This window comes from Cercospora kikuchii (genome assembly GCF_019650295.1).
Source record: "Cercospora kikuchii DNA, contig_00003, whole genome shotgun sequence".
NCBI lineage: Eukaryota > Fungi > Ascomycota > Dothideomycetes > Mycosphaerellales > Mycosphaerellaceae > Cercospora > Cercospora kikuchii.
Genome location: NW_025408584.1, coordinates 1,220,017 through 1,241,685, shown reverse-complemented (window position 1 = coordinate 1,241,685; position 21,669 = coordinate 1,220,017). Strand labels below are relative to the sequence as shown.

The following is a 21,669-nucleotide window of genomic DNA, read 5'->3' as shown; positions in this document are numbered from 1 at the left end:
CTAGGGAATTGCTATAGTGAGCCGACTCACATCGTACTCTCATCATTCTTGCCTCTGTACCAGGTCTGACAGAGTCCGTGCCGTGGGACATTGCGAAGTGGCCCATGCCATACCATTTGGGGCCGGCCGGGTTTGATCCCAGCTAACTGTTCTCTAACATTGTGCTGTCATGTCCGGCTGTACAGGTCTATATGTGCTATACTCCAGAACTCGAGCCGCCGAGTCCTTCTACATCTGTGACAGGCTGCTCGGGCATCGCAAACATGGGCACTCGCTTCGGCTGGCTCGATACCACATGTGATGAAAGGTCACAAGGAGAACCACTGTGCTCGCTCAGATGCTCGTCTCGGCTGCTGCCACGCCTAAGTTGCACCGCCTTTCCAGGGTCTAAGCTGATGGAAGCTGAACGCCGAGTCGCTGTTGGAGGGTAGCGATTGGGATCTGCTCCTTCTGAAACGCGTTCGATAGTCCCACTGAACATGCTGGGCGGATCATGCTGTGGCTGCGATGATGGTCTGGTTCCCTGGGGACTGGCTGCCGGGACGTGTGTTGATGGGTTCTCGAACCCCTTGATCAATACTGGTGTTGGTGTGCGGCCGTTATTGAGAGCCTTGACTTTCTCACGAACATTTGCGAGTGCCTCAGGATCGTGCTCATACGGTGAACGATCGACTGGACTTGGCTCAGGTTGTGACGAGCTCATCCTTCTATCCTGCGGAGGTACCATTAGCGGAGGCGGCTTTGCAGCAAAGAAAGGACTTTCGCCATCACCATTCACAATTGCGTCCGCCTCCGTCTGCTTTTGTTCTGGATTATCTTTGGCCGACTCCGATGTGGTTGCTGAGCTGCTCTTCTTCCGCCTCGCATCAGCTATTAGCCGGCTAAAGTCATCATTGTGTTTTCTTGAATACGCAGCGCCGTCGAAGTCCTTGCGCATGACAGCATGCGAGAGCCCGTTCCCCTGCGGCGCCTTCCCGCCTTGTGTCTTCTCCCAAACGTCCAGATCACGCAGCAGATCTCGTCTCGGTCTAGGGCTGTTGGAGTCGCAATTCGCATTCCAGATATTGACCCATTCTCGATGGCGATTTATCATAAGCTGCTTCGAACCAAAAGCCGGCAGCCCTTGTTCTTTTAGCTTCGCGGATAGTGCCTTGTCTTTGAGCATGCCGTAATTGAGCTCATTGATACGATCTTGAGGTCGCGCTCCTTGCCCTGACGGGGGACGTGATGAGACGAACCCATTGAGCGGTGTCCTTGATTTCGCTCTGCTCGCCTGCTTTTGTTCATCCTCGCACTTGTCCAGGTGATTGAAGACTTCGGCTTCCTTCATGCGTTTCCCGCACCCAAGAGGACACTCGACGAGGCCATCTTTTGGCGGCGATTCTGGTTTGTACTCTTCTTCAGCCTCCTCATCGCTATCCTCAATCTCTGTTGCCTCTTGCTGCGAGCTCTGGGACGCAGCAATGCGCCGGCTCTTAGCCCTTGTTGTTCGCCCGATTTCTTGCACCTCTGCTACATCTTCTGAGTCCGCTATGATCGGGCGTTTCCGCTTGCCAGTCTTCTTCGGCGTTGCAGTCTCTTTCTGTGACTTTCGCGCCACTTCCAATGCGGTCGGTCTTGCTTCTAAGAATGTTGCGACTACTTCCTGAACGGCCCAGTTGTTGCGCAGTTTACTTGCTTGATCGGATGCTCGACAGGCAGGACATTTTCCGTCTGCCGATAATGAAGTTCGTATACATCGCGAGCAGAAGGTGTGGTTGCAGCTCGTAATCATTGGGGTGTCGTAGAATTCCTTGCATATTTGGCAATGCAATGCATTTTCGAGCGGCGCAAAGGCTTTCAGCGGGGTCTCGAGCCAGTCGGTGCTATCGGGCACGTCGTACGCATCATCCATAGTGGTGTGGAAGGTTATCGGCGCGAAAAGGCGAGGACGTGGTGTCGAGGACGCGAAACAGACGCGATGCTGAGCGCGAGTCACGAGAAACAGAGTTGTCAATGACGAAGCCTCCGGAAAAGGCAACCACGACGAAGCAACTGCACCACTGCTTTTGATCGACAGTCTCAATCTTCCAGCCTGTTCAGGCTCCAGCATTCACCGTGTATACTCGGCGGCCTCTTTGTGACCATGTCGATTTACCATCTGAACCCTTGCAACCACTTCGTATCACTGCCACGTCCAAGCCTCAATCTGCCGCGAGAACGTAGTAGTCTGTTCTTCTTATGCTGGTAGGCAAGCATGGCCACAACAAGCACAAATTGATATGAGTTGGCGAAGCGCAGCAGATAATTCTGAAAGACCATCGACGCCAACTACTTTGTTCATACCTTACGGTCTTCTCCAAAGACGATTGCCAGAAGAGCATACGTCGAGGATATCATGTCTGAAGCACTCTTTCGATATGTCCGGAACGCTTGTGCAGACATATTCACCTCACTCCGCTGGGCACTCTCTCGTGCTCCTCTCATCTTATGGACATGTGCTCAAAATCCCGTGGGATCATTGAATGAACTCATCGGCATCATCGACTTTTCCCTTCGCGAAGTCCTTCCGTGGATCACGTACGGACTCCTCAGAGATGCGGCGCGGTTCCTCATAATCAAGGAATACTGGTCAAGGTATAATCAGTGGAAAGACTTTCGTACGGAAGCTCGAAAACGAACACGACGGGAATTAACGCCTTGTGGTCTCCGCAGAACAGGGAAGCAGGCTGACAGCCTCTTCTTGACGAAACTCCCTTCCGAAATTCGCAACCAGATCTATGAGCTGTGTTTTGAGCATCAGAAGCTGCTAGTCGTACCCGTCAAGCGGCAATTGCATACGAAGTTGGTGTCGTTTTCAGCTCAAGACAGACACCTTTATAATCCAGACGACCTCGCAGTGTGTGAAAGTCTGTTGGGATTGCCATTGACTTGCAAACAGATGTGAGTCCCGCCGCTTGATAGATCTTGTACGCCCGAGCTTACGATTCCATGCAGCTACGCAGAGACGATCGACATGTTGTACTCCCGAAGTACATTCTGCTTCATGCAACCCGAGCAGATCGTACCGTTCCACAAACAGCTACCCTCACAACTCTGGAATGCCATTACATCAATCGAGTTCGACAGCGACTTGTATCACCGCCTACGCAAATTGGACATGGACCTTCCAGCCCATTCAGTCATTCACCGATCCGAAGCTTGGCTTGAATTCTGGTCACTTGTCAATACAATGAAAGGCCTCGAGCGAGTGCTTGTCACGAGGACTGACCTCGGTCTCCGCTTTGATGATCTATCCGCGATGCAGCAGGTCAAGAAGCGATTGGAGGTGTTTGATGTCTATCTGGCTGAGACACAGATCATGTGCGATCCGGTCGATGTCGACTTGAAGACCGCTCAGTTCAAATTGTTCCTGCCTAGTGGGCAACAATATCTGGCAGATCCACCTCTATCTGGTCCCGCAGGTAATTACGGCGGAGTCATGGAGCGAATGCATCAAGCTTGGTGGCAGATGTGAACGGGCTGCAGGAGATGAAGCATTGAGAGGACGTAAAGAGCAAAGTCGAAGCCGTTTTGCCGAGCTACTACTTGTATCTGTGACAATCAACGAGAATTTCTGAACGCGGTCAAGCTTCGACCGCTTGTGGTCAATACATGGAATACAGCAGAGTCAATCTGGCCAAGACTACCAACCCGACAGCAGTGCTGACAGATAGCCTTCATCAGCAACGACGCAACCTATCGCAATACACAAATCCCAAATCATGTATAGTACAGTATGTGACACCAACCCGTCAAACTGCAACTGCAAGCTGCAACCCTCAATCACAACTCATCACCCCACTCCCCTCCGCCTCGCCTTTGCCGATCATCTCCGCACACGGTAAACTCCGCGACGCGTGAAGAGGAAAAATGACGGGGCGAGGTGAAGTCAAAGTAACCTACATTCGTTAATCTACTTCACGTGCAGCGTCACTCTGAAAGCGGACTCTGTGGACTTGACGAGAACCCTTCTCGACCGACCTTGACGACATGGCGTCCGTAACTAATATATTTTACTCTACGCCAGGGCCGCTACGGGTGATGTGCAAAATGCTCCTAAATTGATGCGGGGGCTTGAGAGGCTATTGTTTCACAAGTCCGTTTTCTGTCAATGGTGCTTGGCGGTTGCTTCTCTTTTCTTCTTGACCGTTGGTGGTGGGATGTGGGATGTGTCGGCAGCTGCAGATGTGGTGGCGTTTGGATGCCCTTTTACCAGTAGTGCGCATTTTGATATTGATATTTCATTCTCGTGTGATGGTATTGGTTGGCTTTTTGGATTTTGAAAAGTGAACTCACCGCTCGGACAGATTCCTGCTTCATTTGTCCAAGGCTGATCTAGGGTCTTTCGTAGCTCCAGCGGCGAAGTGCCGTTGCGGTACGCTATCGCATAGGAAGCTGTTAGCTGGTCGCGCGCGGTGCCATCCCGCTCCGGTTTGCCGCGTCGCGAGCAGTTACTGTATGTTTTGTTACTGAGAGATAGAAGAACGACCGGAAGAATACGCGAAATGGTAGGTAATGGGCCCGCCTCATCGGTGGAGTTGAGGTGGGCAGAGCAGCAGCAATCACAGTTGTCGCGTTTGAACGCGTCGAAGGCATTGTCACGCTTGAACGCGTAGCTGCATACAGCAGTGACAGATCGGCAGTCATGCCACTAGGCCAGCTATCCCGTGTGCTGGCATTATCGATTTTACCAACTCTCTGTCGCCCATTCCTGCATAACAGCCTTGCTGATGGAAAGCTCCGAGGAGTCGAAAGGCAATAAGATATTGGCAGTGTCTTCCTTGATTTCAAACGTCATTTGTCAACTGGATTTTGTCCGGATGCAGATTCGGTATCATGCCAGGCCGCACGGGTCAAGGCTGCCAGTTAACGATCCGACAAGCCAACAAGCATGCAACCACGTTCTGAAAATCTGTTGTCGTACAACTGCGACGTGTACTTTGCTCGAGCGTTGTAGCGTGTGAGGCTACAATCAGGTCGTGATCGTCGAATGCGAAGTTGGGGATAGCACAGAGGCGCGCGAGGCTCACATGTTGGGCATTAATAAACCAGATCGCAGCACGCAAACCTGTCGTCAGTGACACAAAGGTAAGATCCATAGCACGTGCATCTGGTTCGTCGAGGCGTAATCGCACGGGCTGCAGGGTCTCTTTAAGTTTTAGCGATGACACCTATCTGCAAAAACGGCACCGCCTACCAGCCCGGCGGGATCGCAAGAGCCACGAGGTGTACCTGTACCTGAGTGGTCTTTTCGGTTCGGCGAACAACCTTCTTGTGCGGGCGGGGGCCGGTTGCGCTGAGCGTGTCGCCAACGGAAATGTCTTCGGAGAGCCATCGGACTCCCACCGGAAGGCTGAAGATAGCGAGCTGCTGGAGGGAAAGAAGTGGCTATAACAGCCGGCAAGGCAGTAGGACCCGAAGAGGCGTGTTTGGGCTGGTCATCTGATGGTCGACTTCGCTGCCAAGTGCGCGTACAGGTGTGTATTCCCTTTGCGGCTTGCGGTGGCCGGCATAGTTTACGTTGTGGACGGCGGGTACAAAACATGTAGATCTGGCCGCGCTTGTCGTGAGATTCGAAAAGTTTGGACGGGCGGAAGCGCTAAAGGAGGAAGCATGCCTGCCTGACGCAGCGTGCAGAAGAGCTGTCAGCGCAGCTGCAGGTACGGCCTCGACACAGACGCGTGGCGCCGTGGCGGACACAGGACGAATGGGACAATAATTTGTTCTCTTATGGGCTGAGACTGTCCCAGCGCTTGGTTGGTGGACGAATTGATGGAGCGGGCGTCAGTTATTGATAAAGCCAGCCCTCCGACACTTGACGCTGCGTTTGGTCGTGTTTCAATAGAATGCCGATCGGGTAGGTTCGCGCTACACCGAAAGCTTGGTACCGTGAGTTTCTGGCAGGGCGGGAAGGTCTCGGACCAGCGAAGCCTATGAGCTCGCCCGGTAGCGAGAGCAGGCGGGCGACGGGGCGTTGTCGAGAACAATCGAGAAGCACGCCCTTCGCTCGCCGCTCTGCAGACGCGCGGGCAGGCGGCGGCGGCGGTGCGGTGATGCGCTGGCTGGGCTGCGCGCGTCTCTCGTGCTTTCGACGATTGTGGGATATGTACGAGACAGGGAGTACCTGCAGGGCGCTAGGATTGCCCCTTTCCCGCGCGAGGCTAAGCTGAGTTTCGCTGGCGCAGACTGCCAGAGGACGAGAGAGGCCGGCACGCGCTGTGAACAAGACACGCACAAGAAGTACGTGCGCGCGCGCCTGTGCTCCTTCTCCTCCACTGCCCACTGTGTTGTACCGACTGTTGTATTGTATATTCCTCCACGACCAAGTTTGCGCGTTGCTGCTGCCCGGCGTCGGCATTCACTGCGCGCCGTCCATATCGATATTGACGATCGCCGGCGCATGAAACACCACAGCTCCAGAGGCTGGCCTTCCCTGTCCCCTATGCAGATGTGTGGCAACGCCGCAATAATACTGTGAAGAAAGGCGGTCGCCCGCTTTCCTGCTGTCGCGAAACGTCAACACCACTCGCCATCCTCCGCGCCCCTCCACCTCCGCCAGCGACCATCTCGCATCGCTTCCCGACACTCGCTTGGCCCACCCGCCTCTCCGGCGCCGACACACGACGTGGGGAGGTGAAACACGCGGACTGGAGAGCGCGCAGCTTCTAAGCGACGACCACCCCGGTCTCGCGTTGCCTGGCCGGAGGCTCGTCGAGACTGCGAGATGCCCCTGTTCGCGAATGCAATGGAACCTCCTCTTTCACCACCACCGCAGTCGCCGAATGCCATCCAGCGGCCGCCGACCGCGAACATGCGGACCACTCACTCGCGGACCCAGAGCCGCATGTCGGCCAGCCGGGTCAGCGAGGAGGACGCCTCGCGGACAGCGGTGAAAGTCGGTTCGTACACACCGCACGCTTCCCTCATGCTCCACCACATGTGCTAACCGCAAAACAATACAGCTGTGCGTGTGCGACCGCCGCTCCAGGCTTCCGATCCCGGCTACGACCTCATACCGCAGCGGTTCCGAGAGAGCACCTGCGATGTGCCGACTCCCAATAGTCTGTCGGTGCAGTCACCACAAGGGAAGAAGCTGTTCGTATTCGACCGAGTATTCGACGAGACGACCGACCAGGAGGGCGTCTGGGAGTACCTGAGCGACAGTGTAACATCGTTTGTCAAAGGCTACAATGTCTCCATCCTCGCCTATGGCCAGTCGGGCGCCGGCAAGTCATACACCATGGGCACTGCGGGGCCCTCTGAGCAGAGTGAGGCGGAAGTCAAGGGAATTGTACCCAGAGCTGCCGAAGCGCTGTTCGAGAAGCTCAATGGTGGACAAGGCCCTGTGAGGGCCTCTGGACTGCAAACGCCAAAACGCTACTCCACTCAAGCACTGCCGACCTACCTCGCTCAGCAGAAGACCAATCCAGCCACAAAGAATTGGGAACTCCGGGCGTCGTACGTGGAGATCTATAACGAACAATTGCGAGATCTCTTGGTCCCGGAATCTGTGCCTCAGACGGAACGTGGCCAGGTTGCGATTCGGGAAGACACGAAAGGTCGGATCATGCTCACCGGTTTAACACAAGTCCCGATCAACTCGGTTGAGGATATGCTAAACGCTCTCAACTTCGGGTCGCAGATCAGGCAAACGGATGCAACCGCAATCAATGCCCGTTCCTCACGTTCACACGCGGTCTTTAGCTTGAATTTAATTCAACGAAAGCAGGGCGATGCGCCCCTCACACCTAAGCAGGACAAACGAAGATCAGTTCCGCTTGCGGAGACCAATGGAGGCGATAGCATCGTCACTCTGGACAGCAAACTACACTTCGTGGACTTGGCCGGTAGCGAACGTTTGAAGAATACCGGCGCCACGGGAGAGAGAGCAAAAGAAGGTATTTCGATCAATGCAGGTCTGGCTAGTCTCGGCAAAGTCATCTCTCAGTTGTCGGCGAAGGGCGGCAGTGGCCATATCTCATATCGCGATTCTCGACTCACTCGATTGCTGCAAGACTCACTTGGAGGAAATGCCATTACTTTCATGGTCGCCTGTGTGACGCCTGCGGTCTTCCATCTCAGCGAGACGCTGAATACAGTCACCTATGCTCAAAGGGCTCGCGCGATCCAAAGCAAACCCGAGATCCAACAGAGCCACGAAGAGACGGACAAACAAGCCGCCATTGACCGGCTGCGGGCTGAGGTCAGCTTCCTGCGCGATCAACTTCGCCACTCCGAACATACTTCTGGACGCATGTTGGATGGCAATGACCGCGGTGATAGGTCCCGAGGTCGTGAGAACGAACTGCAATCACAATTGATGGACATGCAGGAACACTATAATGCTCTCAGTCAGCGGCACGCTAAGCTTATCGCTGAGATTACCAAAACACGAAGTGGTGAAGGAACCGAAACTCCAATCCTCAATGAGGCGATTGGCGAAAACGCCAGCGAACGCATCCAGCGATCGAACTCCTTCGCCGAGGCCGTCGAGCAAGTTGTGCTTGAGTATGAGAAGACGATCCAAACCCTTGAGACGTCACTTTCTCAGACGAGATCCTCACTCTCAAGTACAGAAAGCACGCTTCTGGAGAAAGAGACACGATTGGCATATATGGATACCATTCAGAAGCAGCTGCAAACGCGGATCGCAAAATATATGGAGCGAGAAGCCAACAATGACTCCTACACCCGTGATCTGGAGGAGAAGATGGAAGGCGCTTCCTCGGAGGAAGACCGCAAAGATACCATGATCAATGAGCTGCGAAAGGAGATTGCGCGAGTCCGGGACAGCGAGGGCAATGCGGAAGAGTACATCTCCACCCTTGAGGAGCGCCTGGCCGAAGCAGAGCAAGATCAAGAAATCATGCAGCGTGAGATCGACCGTCTTGAGCATGTGGTGGAGCGGCAGAGAAGCATCGGCAGACTTGATAACCTCTTGGGCGAGCTCGATGGCATGCGAGAAGCCCCAACGAACGGTCGTGCGTCAAGTCGCTCACCTGAGCCTGCGGCGTATACGAACGGCCACAGCGATGACTATGACCCTTTCCGGGATAGCTCGAGTGTGAAGGCGGATGACGAGTCCGACAAGGAGGACACGCAGAAGCTGTCGGTCGCTGGAGAAGAATTGAAGAAGACGATCACGGCAGAGTCTGCGCGCACGCCTGCGCAGGATGATTTTGTGGCCGAGAAGCTCGAAAACCTGACACAGGAGTTCTTCGACTTGAGATCTGAGCACGAAAACGTCCTGACTGACTACGATAACCTCCAACAGAAGTACAGGACAGCTCTGGAGACACTCGCGAAACTGGAGTACGGCAAGGAGGCTGAAAGCAAGGCGCAACCGGAAGGCGAGTCGACTGCTGCGAGCAGCCGAAGCTCTTTTTTAGCAGAGGCGGGGATGAAAGACGAGGACAAGGCTATCGAAGGGCAGCTTTCATCCTCGCGGTCATCACATTCGGAATTGTCCTCGCAGCAGCAGTTGGATGGTGCCGCCGGAGAGAAAGCGAAGGAGCCTTCGGGCGATGAGGCTCAGCCGAGCCCGACTACCAGCGAGCATCAGCAGGTCCTCCTTGAGATGGAGACTCTCAAGAAGTTACATGCAGAAAAGGAGGTCTCCGTCGCGGAGCTCACCAAGAACTACATGAGTCTGGCGCAGCGACACGAGACGACATTGAGCCAGGTTGAAGAATTGAAGCAAGAAGTGCTGAACAACAAGCGATCGTCATCACCAGCATTCCCGTCATCTCCAAGCTTCGGCTCATCTCCTGGGCTTCCTCCCAAGGGTTCATGGAGGAGAAGGTCAGAAGAGATACTTGGCAGCAATTCCGATCGAGCTTCGAGATCATATGTGTCGCTGCGCACGATGGCACTCAATAACTTCGAGGATCAGGCCGATGTGCGACACACGTTTGAGCAACATCTCAATACGGTGATGGCCGAGCTTCATTCTCGATCCGAGCGTGTGCAGACACTGGAAGGCGAAATCGTGACTCTTCGCAAAGACATGGAACAGAAGCAAACTATTATTACCGGTCTGACGCGAGAACGATCAAGCTTGGCCGCAGCCAGCGCATCAGGAGTTGACTTTTCAGTGGTCGGCCAGATGAGAGAGCAGCTCATGGAGAGCGAGAACAAGATTCGTGCCCTCTATGAGGAGCATGCCGCCAGAGAGAAAGAGCTTCAGGACGAGGTCCAGCGACTCAAGACCATCATTTCGGAGCACCAAGCTTCTGCTGCTGACTCGTTGCCAACTCCGAATGAGGTGCCAGGGCAATTTCCAGTTACCCCAGGCTTGGAAGTGGTATCCCAACCTGACCTGTCGAAAGGCCAGGCAGCCCAAGGCGCATCCCAAGACGACGAAGTCGAAAGACTGCAGAAGGAGGTCGCAGCTTGGGAGAGCAAGCACCGCGAAGCAGTTGACAGCATGACGGCGTCGCAGAACACGCTCATGAACACTATTTCAGAGCTTCAGGCCTCACTGGATCAAGCGCAGAAGAGCGAGCGATCTATCCCAGACGAGGAGAACACCAGCGCGAATGATCTGCTGGAACAGGAACGAGCGAAGCACCAGGTTATTGTCCAGACTCTTGAGACGCAAGTCAAGGAGCACAAGTCCCTCGCCGAGGAACATGCCGAGCGCCTTGAGCAGCTGCAACAGGAGCGATCGAAGCAAGAGGCTCTTGTCGAGACACTCGAAGCCCAAGTCAAGGAGCACAAGAGTGCTGCCGATGAGCACGGTGGCCGACTCGAGAGTTTGCAGCAGCAACACGCTGATTTGCAGAAACGGCTTGACAGCGACAGCGATGCAAGAGACCTTGCACAGAAAGAACTTGCGCAGCACAAGGATCTTGTGGCTAACCTCGAAAGCCAGCTGCAAGTCCAGAAGTCGGCAATCACCATTCATCAAGAAAGCTTGGAATCTCTGCAAGCAGCTCACACCAAAGAGGTCGAGGAGCATACCGCTCGTTACTCCGAGCTACAGCAGAGACATGACAGCGTGACAGCTGACCTCGAGGCACAAGTCAACGAGGCCAAGGATGAAGCATCGAGCTTGTTGCGCCTCGCCTCATCTGCCCTCGGCTACGAGACAGATCGTGAGCAGCTCCACGGCCACATCTCTGGCCTGGTTGAGGAGGGTAAGGAGCTGCATAGCAGACATCTCAAGACGACAAATGATCTTAAAGCTGTGCAAGAGCAATTGCAGACCGCAGTCAGCCGCTCAAACGAGTTGGAGAGCGAGGTGGAGGAGTTGAAGAAATCGAGCGAGGAGAAAGCGAAGAAGCTGGAAGAGGTGACCGACAAGTACAACAAGACCTCAGCGCTTGTTGACCAGCTCGAAGAACAGCTCAATTCAACGTACGATGAGCATCAAGCAACTAACAAGCGCTTGTCCAACATGCAATCAGAGACGAGCGAGGCCCGCAGCGCATTGGAGAAGGAACTGGAGGAAGCCAAGTCGAGAAGCATTCATCTCGAGGTGAGTCGTCATGATACATTTCGTTGTGCTACAACCGCTAACGTGAAGCAGCAACAACTCAATGCTTTCAAGCATCTCTCAGTCACCTCAAATTCCTCCTCCAACTGGAACCGCGATTCCTTGTCGCCCGATGCTGCTGGCCATGTACTTGGCCGTCAAGGTTCTTCTTCGTCCACTCAACGCAAGACTGGGTCAGCAACGCTGCCAACTCCCCCACCTTCAATCCCCCTGCCGCCTCTCCCTGGATCTCCCAATTCTTCGGCGCCGTCTGGCAATACTCTCGACCGAACCACTTCACCAACGCCACGCGGCCAGTCTCCGCACAACAACTCGCCACCAACCTCGAGACATGCTTCTCACGAAGTCACTCCAAGTCCAGCTGTTTCGCAGCTTATTGAGGATCAGGAAGCGCGCATTCGCACAATCGAGAAGCATTTGTTTGCTGAGAAGCAATTGACAGCAACGCTTGAAGAGGCGCTCGTCGATCTTGAAACCTCCGCAAACCGGACCAAATCTGAGATGGAGAATTGGCGAAAGAAATGTCAGAGTCTGGAAGACGAGCTGGTCAGCTTGCGTAAAGAGCGCAGCAGTTCTCGCGCCAGTCTCCAGGCTGTCGAGGAAGAACGCGAGATGCGTCTTCGCGCTGAACGCGCTCGACAAGCGCTTGAGCAGCGCATGGCAGAGCTGAACACGAATAAGAAAAAGAAGAAGGGCGGCTTGAACTGCTTCTAGGAAAAGCACGTCCGTCAGACCTTTGTCATCCATCGACATCGCCATAAATTACGTGCTCGAGAACTACACACCGGTTGCACACCTTACGGTTTTATCACATCTTGAAACGAATCACCAACTTTTCTTCACCCACTCGCGATTGTTTTTACTACCCGCTCACGTGCTCGGGTCCCGCGGACATGCAATGAGATTTTCATGTATACATGAGATTCCGACTCTCCTTGTATACGAAAAGTTCTTTGTCCTGGCGAATCCTGCACTGGGCGTATCCACGAAGTAACAAGACGCTACGTAGGCGCAGAGCAGGAGCATGAAAGGCGTTTTTTCACCACTTTGGAAATTTCTATAGATGACAAGAGGAAGACTGCTGTAAGAAGAACATGAGAATGTGTGCTTGCTTTTTGGGATTGGACTCTTTGTAGCAGGACTGACTGCTTTTTGGGATTGGCTAATACCCCTTTCACGCAAAAATGGTAGACTGCTCGCCTTTGCGCAGCGTCGAGGCAATGCATGTATTATTTGTATAACATTACTCGATTGGCATTTCTTCAGCTCACGCGAGTTTCTTGAACACTGTTTCGCCTTCTCTTAATGATTTCTAAACTACACTAGGCATAACTCCTGACATCGCGCAGGCTCCCACGCCTCCCCATACATCATACCATGCACATACGTCTCCCCAACGAGCACATAACCCTCCTCCTCCCCAGCAACGGCTCTCAGAATATATGGCGTCCTCCCACCGTGCAGCAAAGCTACATCATCACCAACCTCCGTCGTCGCAGGCGCCAGACACAATTTGCCGCTTTCCGTCCTCGCCAGTCTCCGATCAAGCGTATGCACGCAACCCAACTCATGCAACAGTTTCATCTCATTCGGATCCAACCCTTGCATCACAGGCACCATTGCGAAAATCAACGCCATGAAATTTTCTTCATCCGGTTCCACATTATCGAATGAAGGGAGTTTTTGCATGAGATTGTGAATCCCTTTCAATTTTTCTAACCATTCTTTACAGTCTGAAACGCAGGTTTCGGGATCTTTGAGATCGGTCCAGAGGGTTCGGGCGAAGATTGTGAAGTTGTCTTCGTTTGAGGCTGACGTTGATGGTGAGAAGGAGGTGGGATTGTGAATGTCTGCGAAATCTTTCCAATCTTCGATGACGGTGGGGAAAGTCTTTAGGACGGAGAAGAAGCGGGTGATGGATTTTATCATGGAGGTGAAATCTTGTCCGTCTGTTAGTTTTGAGAATTCGACGGGCATGAGGAGGTCCTGTTGGTCGATGAGGAGTATGGAGGAGACAGCAGAGATTTTTTCTGTGATGTAGCCTTGAAGATGGAGTTTGTTGTCTTCGATCTTGAGGCGAGAGGATGTTGTTGTTGTTTCTGCGGAGGCTTTGAAGATTCGGAGAGGTTCGGTGGAGACTTCACTGCTTTCGAAGTTTTGGTTTCCGGCGAGTTTGTAGGGTTTTCGGGTTAGGTCGCTCCAGTCTGGGACCCAGGAGGGTTTGCTTTCGTTGCGTTCAGGAGTAGCATGGCAGGAAGCGAGGAGTTCGAGATGTGAGCTTCGTTGGAGTAGGGTGGCTGCGACGTCTCGATAGACTGCTTCGCAGCTTTTCGTGTAGTCAGGAACTAAGCCTTCGCTCGAGCTCGCGATCCCCAGTAATGCGAATACCTTGTCTCGTGGGTCTGTGGCTTCGTAGCCACGATAGGTCGACAGTAGCGACGTGATGCTCAAATCTGGATCTGGCTTGTTCATCATGTGCTTCATACTGTTGCCAACATGAATGCTGGATCTCGTACGACTCATCACGACGAGGTTGCGGTGGGATTTTGGCCCTAGACGAGCAACGCGCTTGAGCTTTTGCGTGATGAGGAAGCCAAAGCTGAAGGCCCACCAGTCGATCTGATGGCTACCACACTGAACTAGGATCTTTGAAGAGACGCCGGCTTCTTGTACAATCCAGATCCGGCTGAACCAGGGGCGTTCGAAGAGGGCATAGAGGGCTGCAATCTCTTCGCTCGTTGGTGGCTCCGCGGCAGCTGGGTCATCTTTGTTCTGTTGACGGGCACGAAGAATTTGTAGGATCACGCTGTGGTGATATGTCGAGCCACTCGGAGCCTTGATTGCCGCGCTCTCTTCCGTGGCCTCATCAGTCGTAGCAATAGTGGCGGTTTCCTCACCTGCATCAACTTTTGACTGATCCTCGCCTGCCTGTGCTTCGCTGTCAGTATCTGCCTCGCCTTCCTCTTCGAGCTCAGCCATAGCCTCGGCGACCTGAGCATAGACGAATTCTTTGAGGGGTCCATCGTATTCCTCTCCCTGAGCAATTCTGCGGCCGACATCTTCCCAGTCGATGCTCGCAAGCTCTTCTTGATTGGTTCCTTCGTCGGCCAAAGCCTGATTAATCGCCTCTTCCAAAGGTCCTTCGTATGCCTTGCCAGTCTTCATGGCATCCGTGGTTGCTTTGAAAGCTTGGTTGTATAGAGCATGATCAAGATCAAAGCTCGTACCGACTTCCGTCATCATTTGCTGGAGTTTAGCCTCATCGAAAGCTTCGGACTCATCCCCATCGTCGGCTGTCGGAACGAACAACTTCTCCACATCAACACCCAGAGTCTGTCGGATGTACGTGTTCCCATGTGCATTCACCATTCTGTTGCACATTTCCAGCGCCATTCGACTGTCATCAGCCTCTTCACCCAGCCAAACAATCGTCTGTTCAGCTTTCTCGTATATCTCTCGCATCATGGTGACCTGTGCGGTTTTCTCGTGAACATCGCCCTGATTGATGCATATCCCATCGATCCATAATTTGCGGACATTGTCTGGTTGCCTCAGTCGATGTAAGGCAAGCTTTAGATTTGTGCCCACTTCGAGACGTGCATCAGAGATGTTGATGATCCTTCGGGGCTCAGGATTGCCCCAGCAATAAGAGAGCGCCTCAAATGGGAAGATATCCAAGAGCTTCACAGTTTCCAAATGACCAACTATAGGTTCTTCACCTTTTCCTGGCTCCAAATGCAGGATACGGATGCAGGCTTTGGTGGGTGAGGTGTCGGCCAAGCTCTCCAAATACTGCAGAAAGTCCCCTGACTCTATATGTGTTTCCAGTAAGGTGGCGAAGCGGGACTCCAGATCTTCATCATTCTTATGCTCCGATGTACTTGAGCTGCTGTCGTCATCCGAAGAGTCCGCGTCCGCCTTATCGCGAGCTATCATCTTGCCAGTCGGAACTTCTTGTCTCCAGCCACTCTCGTATAGAGGCAGGAAGCGATGTCCGGGATGCTCGGTCTCACGCTTTCCAACGCATCCTGCACAGAGATCATACTCGCCGCAATCAAGACATGCATAGCATATGTCATATATTTGCTGATCACAAACATCACATCCTATGTCCAGAAACACTCTCCTCGTGACAGTTTCCGGGACCTCAGAATCAGTATCCTCAACTCCAGTATCAGCAAGCATAGCTGCCAGCTCCTGCATGTGAGCCTGAAACTCCGCTGAAGTTATGATTTGCTCCTCGAGTTGATCTTGATCAGGATTCGCAGGGACTGCTTCGTTCTTTGCATCATCATCATCACCATCAGTCGCATCTTCATCGCTGGCATCAGCATCGGCTGCATCGTCTTCGTCAGAGTCAATAATCTCGGGCTCCTCGTCATCATCATCTGTGTCAGAGTCATCATCAGCGGATTCTGCACCCTCGCTGTCTTCCACAATTGGCCACGTTTTGGTGACGGAAGGCACCGTCAAAAGCCCACACATCTCAGCATCAGCTTCCAAGATGATCTTTCTCCCATCAGCATCCATGATTCGAACCACACGCTCAGTGCCAGCAGTGAAGAAGACTTCGATGTGTTCGAATATAGCCTGCACAAAGTGCGCGAACAGTAACTCGATGGAGCTTTTCCATGGTAGTTTCAGAGGCTGATTGTGGGAAGCTGCAGTAATACCATCTTCGCGAAGGTTGAAGATGTGGGCACAAATGATCGGTTGTCCGTCTTGTTCGAATTTTGGAACGAGCAGCCATTTGTACAAGCGAAATGCCTCCTTTGCATCGCAGTCATCCGGTTCAGCACTGCATTCTCTGCCGAGCCGAATCCAATTCCGATTGTCGTATAGTGGATCGTCATCACTGTCGGATCCATCCTCACTAGATTCCGACTCACTTTCAGTTGTGTCGCTGGATCCAGATTCGCTGTCATTTTCGCCTTTCTCCTCTTCTCCTTCTGGCGCGGAGGTCTGGTCAGCAGCCTTCTTCTCGTTTAGGCCATCCTCGTCATCTTGGTCGTCTCCATCGTTGCTCTCAGTTTCGGATTTGGTTCCTTGATCTTGCTCTTCATCGTCGTCATCGCCATAGTCGCCTCTCAACTCCACAGCAATACTGATCTTCGATTTCTCCCTCTCAAATACCACCTGGTCAGCGTCCGTGTCATTCCTCCACAGACGGCTCATTCCACATTCTTCATCCCGTCCGCATAACCTACAAGCTCTATTGGAATCCACTGAAGTGGCCTCGATTCCAGACTTGACCTGCTCCGCCTGGCGAGCAATGGCCTGTTCAGCCAGCTTCCAAATTTCCGGCAAACCGTTCTCTGGCCACTCCCAATCCGCAAATCTCGCTACGACTGGCCATGGTCCTCCGCTGTCCGAGTGCTTTCTGCGATCGAAAACATCGTCTCCAGCCTCATTCTTTCCCTGTGGCACGTGAAAGTAGTAGTCCTTGCCTCTGAGAATACCATCTTTGTCAGGCACAACAGGCTTCGCGTCCCTCTGGGTCGAACTCAAAAAGCCATCCCATCTGTTTCCAGCTAAGATGCACCCAGCTAACCTCAAAGTCTCGGCATGTATACCACCATCCGGATCATCTGGTGCTTGTAATGTGAGAATGATATTGCTTAAGTCTTCATAACCCGGATGCCTCAGGTTGACGATATGCATTTTGGCGTCCCGGAGTAGATTCTGTCAGGAACGCGAGACAAGTGAATGTCAGCTGCGCATACATATACTTGCTGCTAGCCACACTGCAGGTCCGACAAGCGCCGACGCTATTGCAATTGAGTATTCCAATTCGACGTGGAAGGATTCAGCCGCAGCTGAGCTTGAGCCTGGAACTTGACTTAAAAACGCCACATCCATCAGTGCATATGCAGTCGATATATGGATGGCGATTCCACTTACTTCGATAATGGGATGTAGAGGATAGAGCTTGCTATCAACGCCCGATAGCCCTAATACGTGCCGAGGTTTGCGCATCTCTCCACAGTGTCTGGCCGAGGCGTCACTGTAGTTGCCACGAAAGTTGGCTTCGGCGAACTTTTGTTGCTTGTTGTCTCTGTATATTCTATTTGCTAGGGTCGAGCAGCAGCTTGCCAGTGGTTTTCCTGCCCTGCAAATCTTCATGCGCCTTCGCAACTTGGCTGAGTGGATATACTTCGTGAATTCTGACATCCAACCTGTCCTTCAACACGAAATTGAAAAGCTCCTTTGTGTAGTGCTCGAACTCCTCCCGCGTGACCAAGTAGCCGAACAGAGCTGGCCTCAACAATCTCAAATTCTTGGCCGAGAGTCTTGCGATCGTCACAGGCGGGACAGCGCCAGAGGCATTGCCGAAGGACACCAACGAGCCTTTTCTTGCCAGAATGTCGAGCGAGAGGTCGAATGTATCCTTGCCAACACCATCGAACACAGCAATGACTCCTTGGCCGTTCGTCAACTCGTTGACCTTGCTCTTCACATCCTCATGGCTGTAGTTGATCATATGCGTAGCTCCCGCCTTCTTAGCCAGCTCGACCTTCTCTGGCGTACTCGCCGTACCGATGATATTCGCTCCAACGCTCTTCAGTAGTTGCGTCAACCACAATCCAGTACCTCCTGCGGCTGCATGTACCAGGACCCAATCACCCTTCTTCACTGGATGTGCTTCTCTTATGAGTGTCAAAGCTGTGAGACCTTGGAGGAGAGCAGCGGCTCCGATCTTCGGTTCCATGTCACTTGGGACCTTGACAGCTTTGCCAGCGGGGATGACGCTGTATTCTGCGTATGCTCCTACGTCCATCCATACCACCTTGTCTCCCTCTTTGAAGCCATGAAGTTCGCCCGTTCCGGTGGATACGACTGTGCCTTCTGCTTCGCGACCGAGGGTGTAAGGAAAGCTGGGAGCAGGGTATAGGCCCGATCGGAAGTAACTAGAATCCAGTCAGCAGAAGTATCTTAAGTTCGGCTAAGCACAGCACCCACGTATCGATGAAGTTGATTCCGATATAATCGTTCTTGATCAAGATCTGGCCGTCCTTGGGCTGTGGAACGGGCAGATCTGTCTTGTACTCAAGCACCTCCGGCCCACCAGTTTTGTTGATGATCACGCCCTTCATCGTGCTCGGTGCGGAAGCCATGGTGCGCGTGAAAGGCTTGTGTAGTTGGGAGGAAAGTGCTGCTACTCGCTGTGTCGGATTGGAAGCCAGGATTCGTCTGGAAACGTTTCGAAAGGACATGAACTACTTCAGCTAATCTAAAATGATGACAGTGAGAAGACGGAATTTACACAGCCATTAGAAGCGCAATGAGTCTTTGCAGCTATTTGTTTTGTCAGCTGTATAACGTGCTTCCCCCAATGGAGCTCTGACCGTGACGCAAGCGCGGGGAGTGGCCGAAGATCGGATGGTCTCGCCGGCTCGGCTATTGCACCCTGTCACTCGCTCCTATCAACACCACGCTGCGACTGCAATGCTCCCTCTCGCAGTGAGCGCTCTGTGGGAGGGACACCTTCATCCATCTTCAGTCGGACACCAACAACATACCGTACCGCAGCATGGTCGGGTCAGACAAGCTGGAACCACTTACCACATCCGCAATGATCCAGCCGCCTAGTCGGGCGTTTCGTCCTGTATCTCGTGCTTGACCACATCCTGACACTCCTCGACTTGCTGCTTACCACTGGCACGCTGCATCCACGCCTTTGGTGGTCCTGGTTCCTTCCACTCTCGCATCCGCTCGTTCAGAGTCCACTTGAAAAAGCTCGGATAGACATTCTCGACGAGATCAAGCCACATGATCCCGTTCTTCAACCTACCAACGTTGGCCTCCAGCTTCATGCCCTTCTTGCAGTGTTGCAAGATGTCTTCTTCGACCCAGAACTCGTATGTCTTGGTCTTCTTGTCGGTGACAGTAGCAGGCAGATCTCGTGGAGCAGATCCAGGATGAACCCAAGACTTGCAATGCAACTTGCCTGTTCGCTTGATGAAAGTGCCCTTGATACGATCGTCTTCGTAAATTTGAGCGGCTTGCTCGCTGCCCTGCTCGACTCGCACGATCTCGAGGCCAATATCCTCTTCAGTGATCACAGTGAGCTTTTCGCCGTTCTTGCGGGCTCTGAAGATCTCGTTCATCTGTTCGTTCGTGGCGTGAGCCATGATGCCGGCACTGAAAGCGAGCCAAGCATCCTTATCGGACAGACCGATCTGATCACCAGCCAACACCCAATCGGCTGCCCCATCGAAAGGGCGAACCTGGGCATAGAAGCCGGAGTGTAGTGTAGACGCGGCCATGTTGAATTGACCTGGAAAGCCCGAGTCCAGGCGCGCAAGTTCAGGCACCTCCTCGTTGGCAATGCGACAAACGTCGATGGCTCTGTAGATGTCCTCTTCATACTCAGGGCATACATCATGATAGAGCAGATAGTCGTAAAATTTGCGGAGAACATTGGTGGCCTCAAACAGAACTTTCTCGTCGTACCAATCGAAATGCTGGAAGAATTCAGAAGACAGGAATGCCTTGGCCATGCCGGCGAAGTCCACGAGCCAAGAACCTGCGTCCAAAGAGTGCTCGTCGAGTCCGTCCACAACGACATCGGAGACGCCGAACTTTGCCTTCATTTGCAGGATTTCCTCTTTGTCATATCCTTCGAGTTCCTTCTTGTCCAAGCCGCCAGCAAACATGTGGGTGAGTGACTCAAATCCACCCAACAGCAAGAACTTGCTGAAGACGGCAAGACTTGCTTGATGCATCTTCTTCCTGCTGGAGAAACGTTTGACTGCATATTCAAGGCGGGTCGTGATAGCATCCTCCACGTCAAAGAGTACGCGTTCTTCCTCGTATTGCTGCGGCGTGATAGGTCCGTCAGTAGCATATTCTTCGAAGCCTGTGGCTGCTAGCATGCCCTTGGTGAGCCACGGCTTCTGCACAAGTAGTTGATCACGCTGTCTCTTCGGTTCCATTCGTGGCGCGACCTTTGGCTCGACTTTGAGTGGCGCCTTGCGCCGAATGTACTTGTTCTCTTTCAACTCAAGCATGCTGCTGGTTGCCACAGATGCTTTGACCTTACTACGAGGCTTGAACTGCCTCATCTTTTTGAAGCCAAGAATCTCGTTAACACTCACCCAACCAGTGCCGGTCGGTCCGGTGCGCGATAGAAGGTGCTGATCGGTAACGAGATTTTCATCACTGAAGTAGAACTCAACCTGTCGTACAATAGCAGCAGTCTCTGGGTGAAGACCGTCCGTACTGACGACCTGTGACAAGTGGATACTCGGAGTCTGCGCAGTGCGAGAACCACTTGCGGCGGCGGTCTCAACAGCTTGCTCGGAAACAGATGCCTTTTCGATCTGCTTGGTGTCCCTGGCATTCGGAATGGCGAACGCTTTCGGACGCGCCATCTCCTCGTCATATTCGATGTCTCTAGAGCTTTGATCGCCCGTCGACAAAGGAGGCGATGGATCCTGTTCCTCGTCGTCGTTGCCGCTCGTTGATTCCGGCTCGGGATGCTCTTTGGTATGAAGGGCATGGTTGTCTTCGCCGGTTGTCGCGCCTTGAATGAAGGATCTAGCTTGATCAACCGAGGACTGCACGGCACCTTTCACCATGTTGGTCACGTCCTTCAGTGGTGAGGCCATGATGCGTGGTTTGACTGTGTCTGCTGGGAGGTTAATGTTCTGTATGTCAGTGCCGCCTCAAATGCGGCCGAGGAAGATAGCAAACACGACTGTTTGCTAGATAAATGTTGTGAAGTCGCGAAGGTGCGCGAAGGTGCACCGTTTGCGCTGATGCATGTGAAGTTGCTGTCAGAGGACAACTGATGATGGAAGGACGCGAGTGAGCGCAAGGCCAAACAAACGGGCCGCGCCTGACAGCCGAAACCTCTGGGACGACAGTCAGAATTTCTCATGCTTCGCCGGACTCTTCCACAATGTTCACAGAAGCTTAACATGTGAACCTTCGTCGGCTTCTGGCGCGGCTCAGAGGAACTTGAACATGTTCCCTACTGTCTGATGGTGGAAGATTATTATCGTGCCCGAAGGCATCATGGCTTCTTCCACGCGTCTCGTTGCTGAAGCGAGCGGTCGCTTCGAGGTAATCTCCCTCAGCCGCACACTAATGCTCACTGATGACAGATGAGGTGCCGATGCTGAGATGAGAAGGTGTGCAATATACTC

At 53.1% G+C, this 21,669-nt stretch overlaps 6 protein-coding genes across 6 annotated transcripts; 2 read left to right on the top strand and 4 right to left on the bottom strand.

Moving 5' to 3' along the window:
- Positions 1–196: 196 nt before the first annotated feature.
- On the bottom strand, positions 197–1,894 carry CKM354_000488000 (E3 ubiquitin-protein ligase RAD18; the record flags this gene model as incomplete). The annotated part of the gene is made up of 1 exon (XM_044800133.1): positions 197–1,894. One exon carries the CDS (start codon positions 1,892–1,894, stop codon positions 197–199), a length of 1,698 nt encoding a protein of 565 aa, XP_044656068.1.
- Positions 1,895–2,377: 483 nt separating this feature from the next.
- On the top strand, positions 2,378–3,496 carry CKM354_000487900 (uncharacterized protein; the record flags this gene model as incomplete). Its single annotated transcript, XM_044800132.1, has 2 exons — positions 2,378–2,922; positions 2,977–3,496. The coding sequence occupies 2 exons, from the start codon at positions 2,378–2,380 to the stop codon at positions 3,494–3,496; spliced, it is 1,065 nt and encodes a 354-aa protein (XP_044656067.1).
- A 3,249-nt stretch (positions 3,497–6,745) lies between these two features.
- CKM354_000487800 (uncharacterized protein) lies at positions 6,746–12,232 on the top strand (the record flags this gene model as incomplete). The annotated part of the gene is made up of 3 exons (XM_044800131.1): positions 6,746–6,920; positions 6,984–11,500; positions 11,552–12,232. 3 exons carry the CDS (start codon positions 6,746–6,748, stop codon positions 12,230–12,232), a joined length of 5,373 nt encoding a protein of 1,790 aa, XP_044656066.1.
- A 603-nt stretch (positions 12,233–12,835) lies between these two features.
- CKM354_000487700 (uncharacterized protein) lies at positions 12,836–17,179 on the bottom strand (the record flags this gene model as incomplete). Its single annotated transcript, XM_044800130.1, has 1 exon — positions 12,836–17,179. The coding sequence occupies one exon, from the start codon at positions 17,177–17,179 to the stop codon at positions 12,836–12,838; it is 4,344 nt and encodes a 1,447-aa protein (XP_044656065.1).
- A 403-nt stretch (positions 17,180–17,582) lies between these two features.
- On the bottom strand, positions 17,583–18,633 carry CKM354_000487600 (uncharacterized protein; the record flags this gene model as incomplete). The annotated part of the gene is made up of 2 exons (XM_044800129.1): positions 17,583–18,426; positions 18,479–18,633. The coding sequence occupies 2 exons, from the start codon at positions 18,631–18,633 to the stop codon at positions 17,583–17,585; spliced, it is 999 nt and encodes a 332-aa protein (XP_044656064.1).
- Positions 18,634–19,104: 471 nt separating this feature from the next.
- CKM354_000487500 (uncharacterized protein) lies at positions 19,105–21,129 on the bottom strand (the record flags this gene model as incomplete). The annotated part of the gene is made up of 1 exon (XM_044800128.1): positions 19,105–21,129. The coding sequence occupies one exon, from the start codon at positions 21,127–21,129 to the stop codon at positions 19,105–19,107; it is 2,025 nt and encodes a 674-aa protein (XP_044656063.1).
- Between the last annotated feature and the right edge of the window lie 540 nt (positions 21,130–21,669).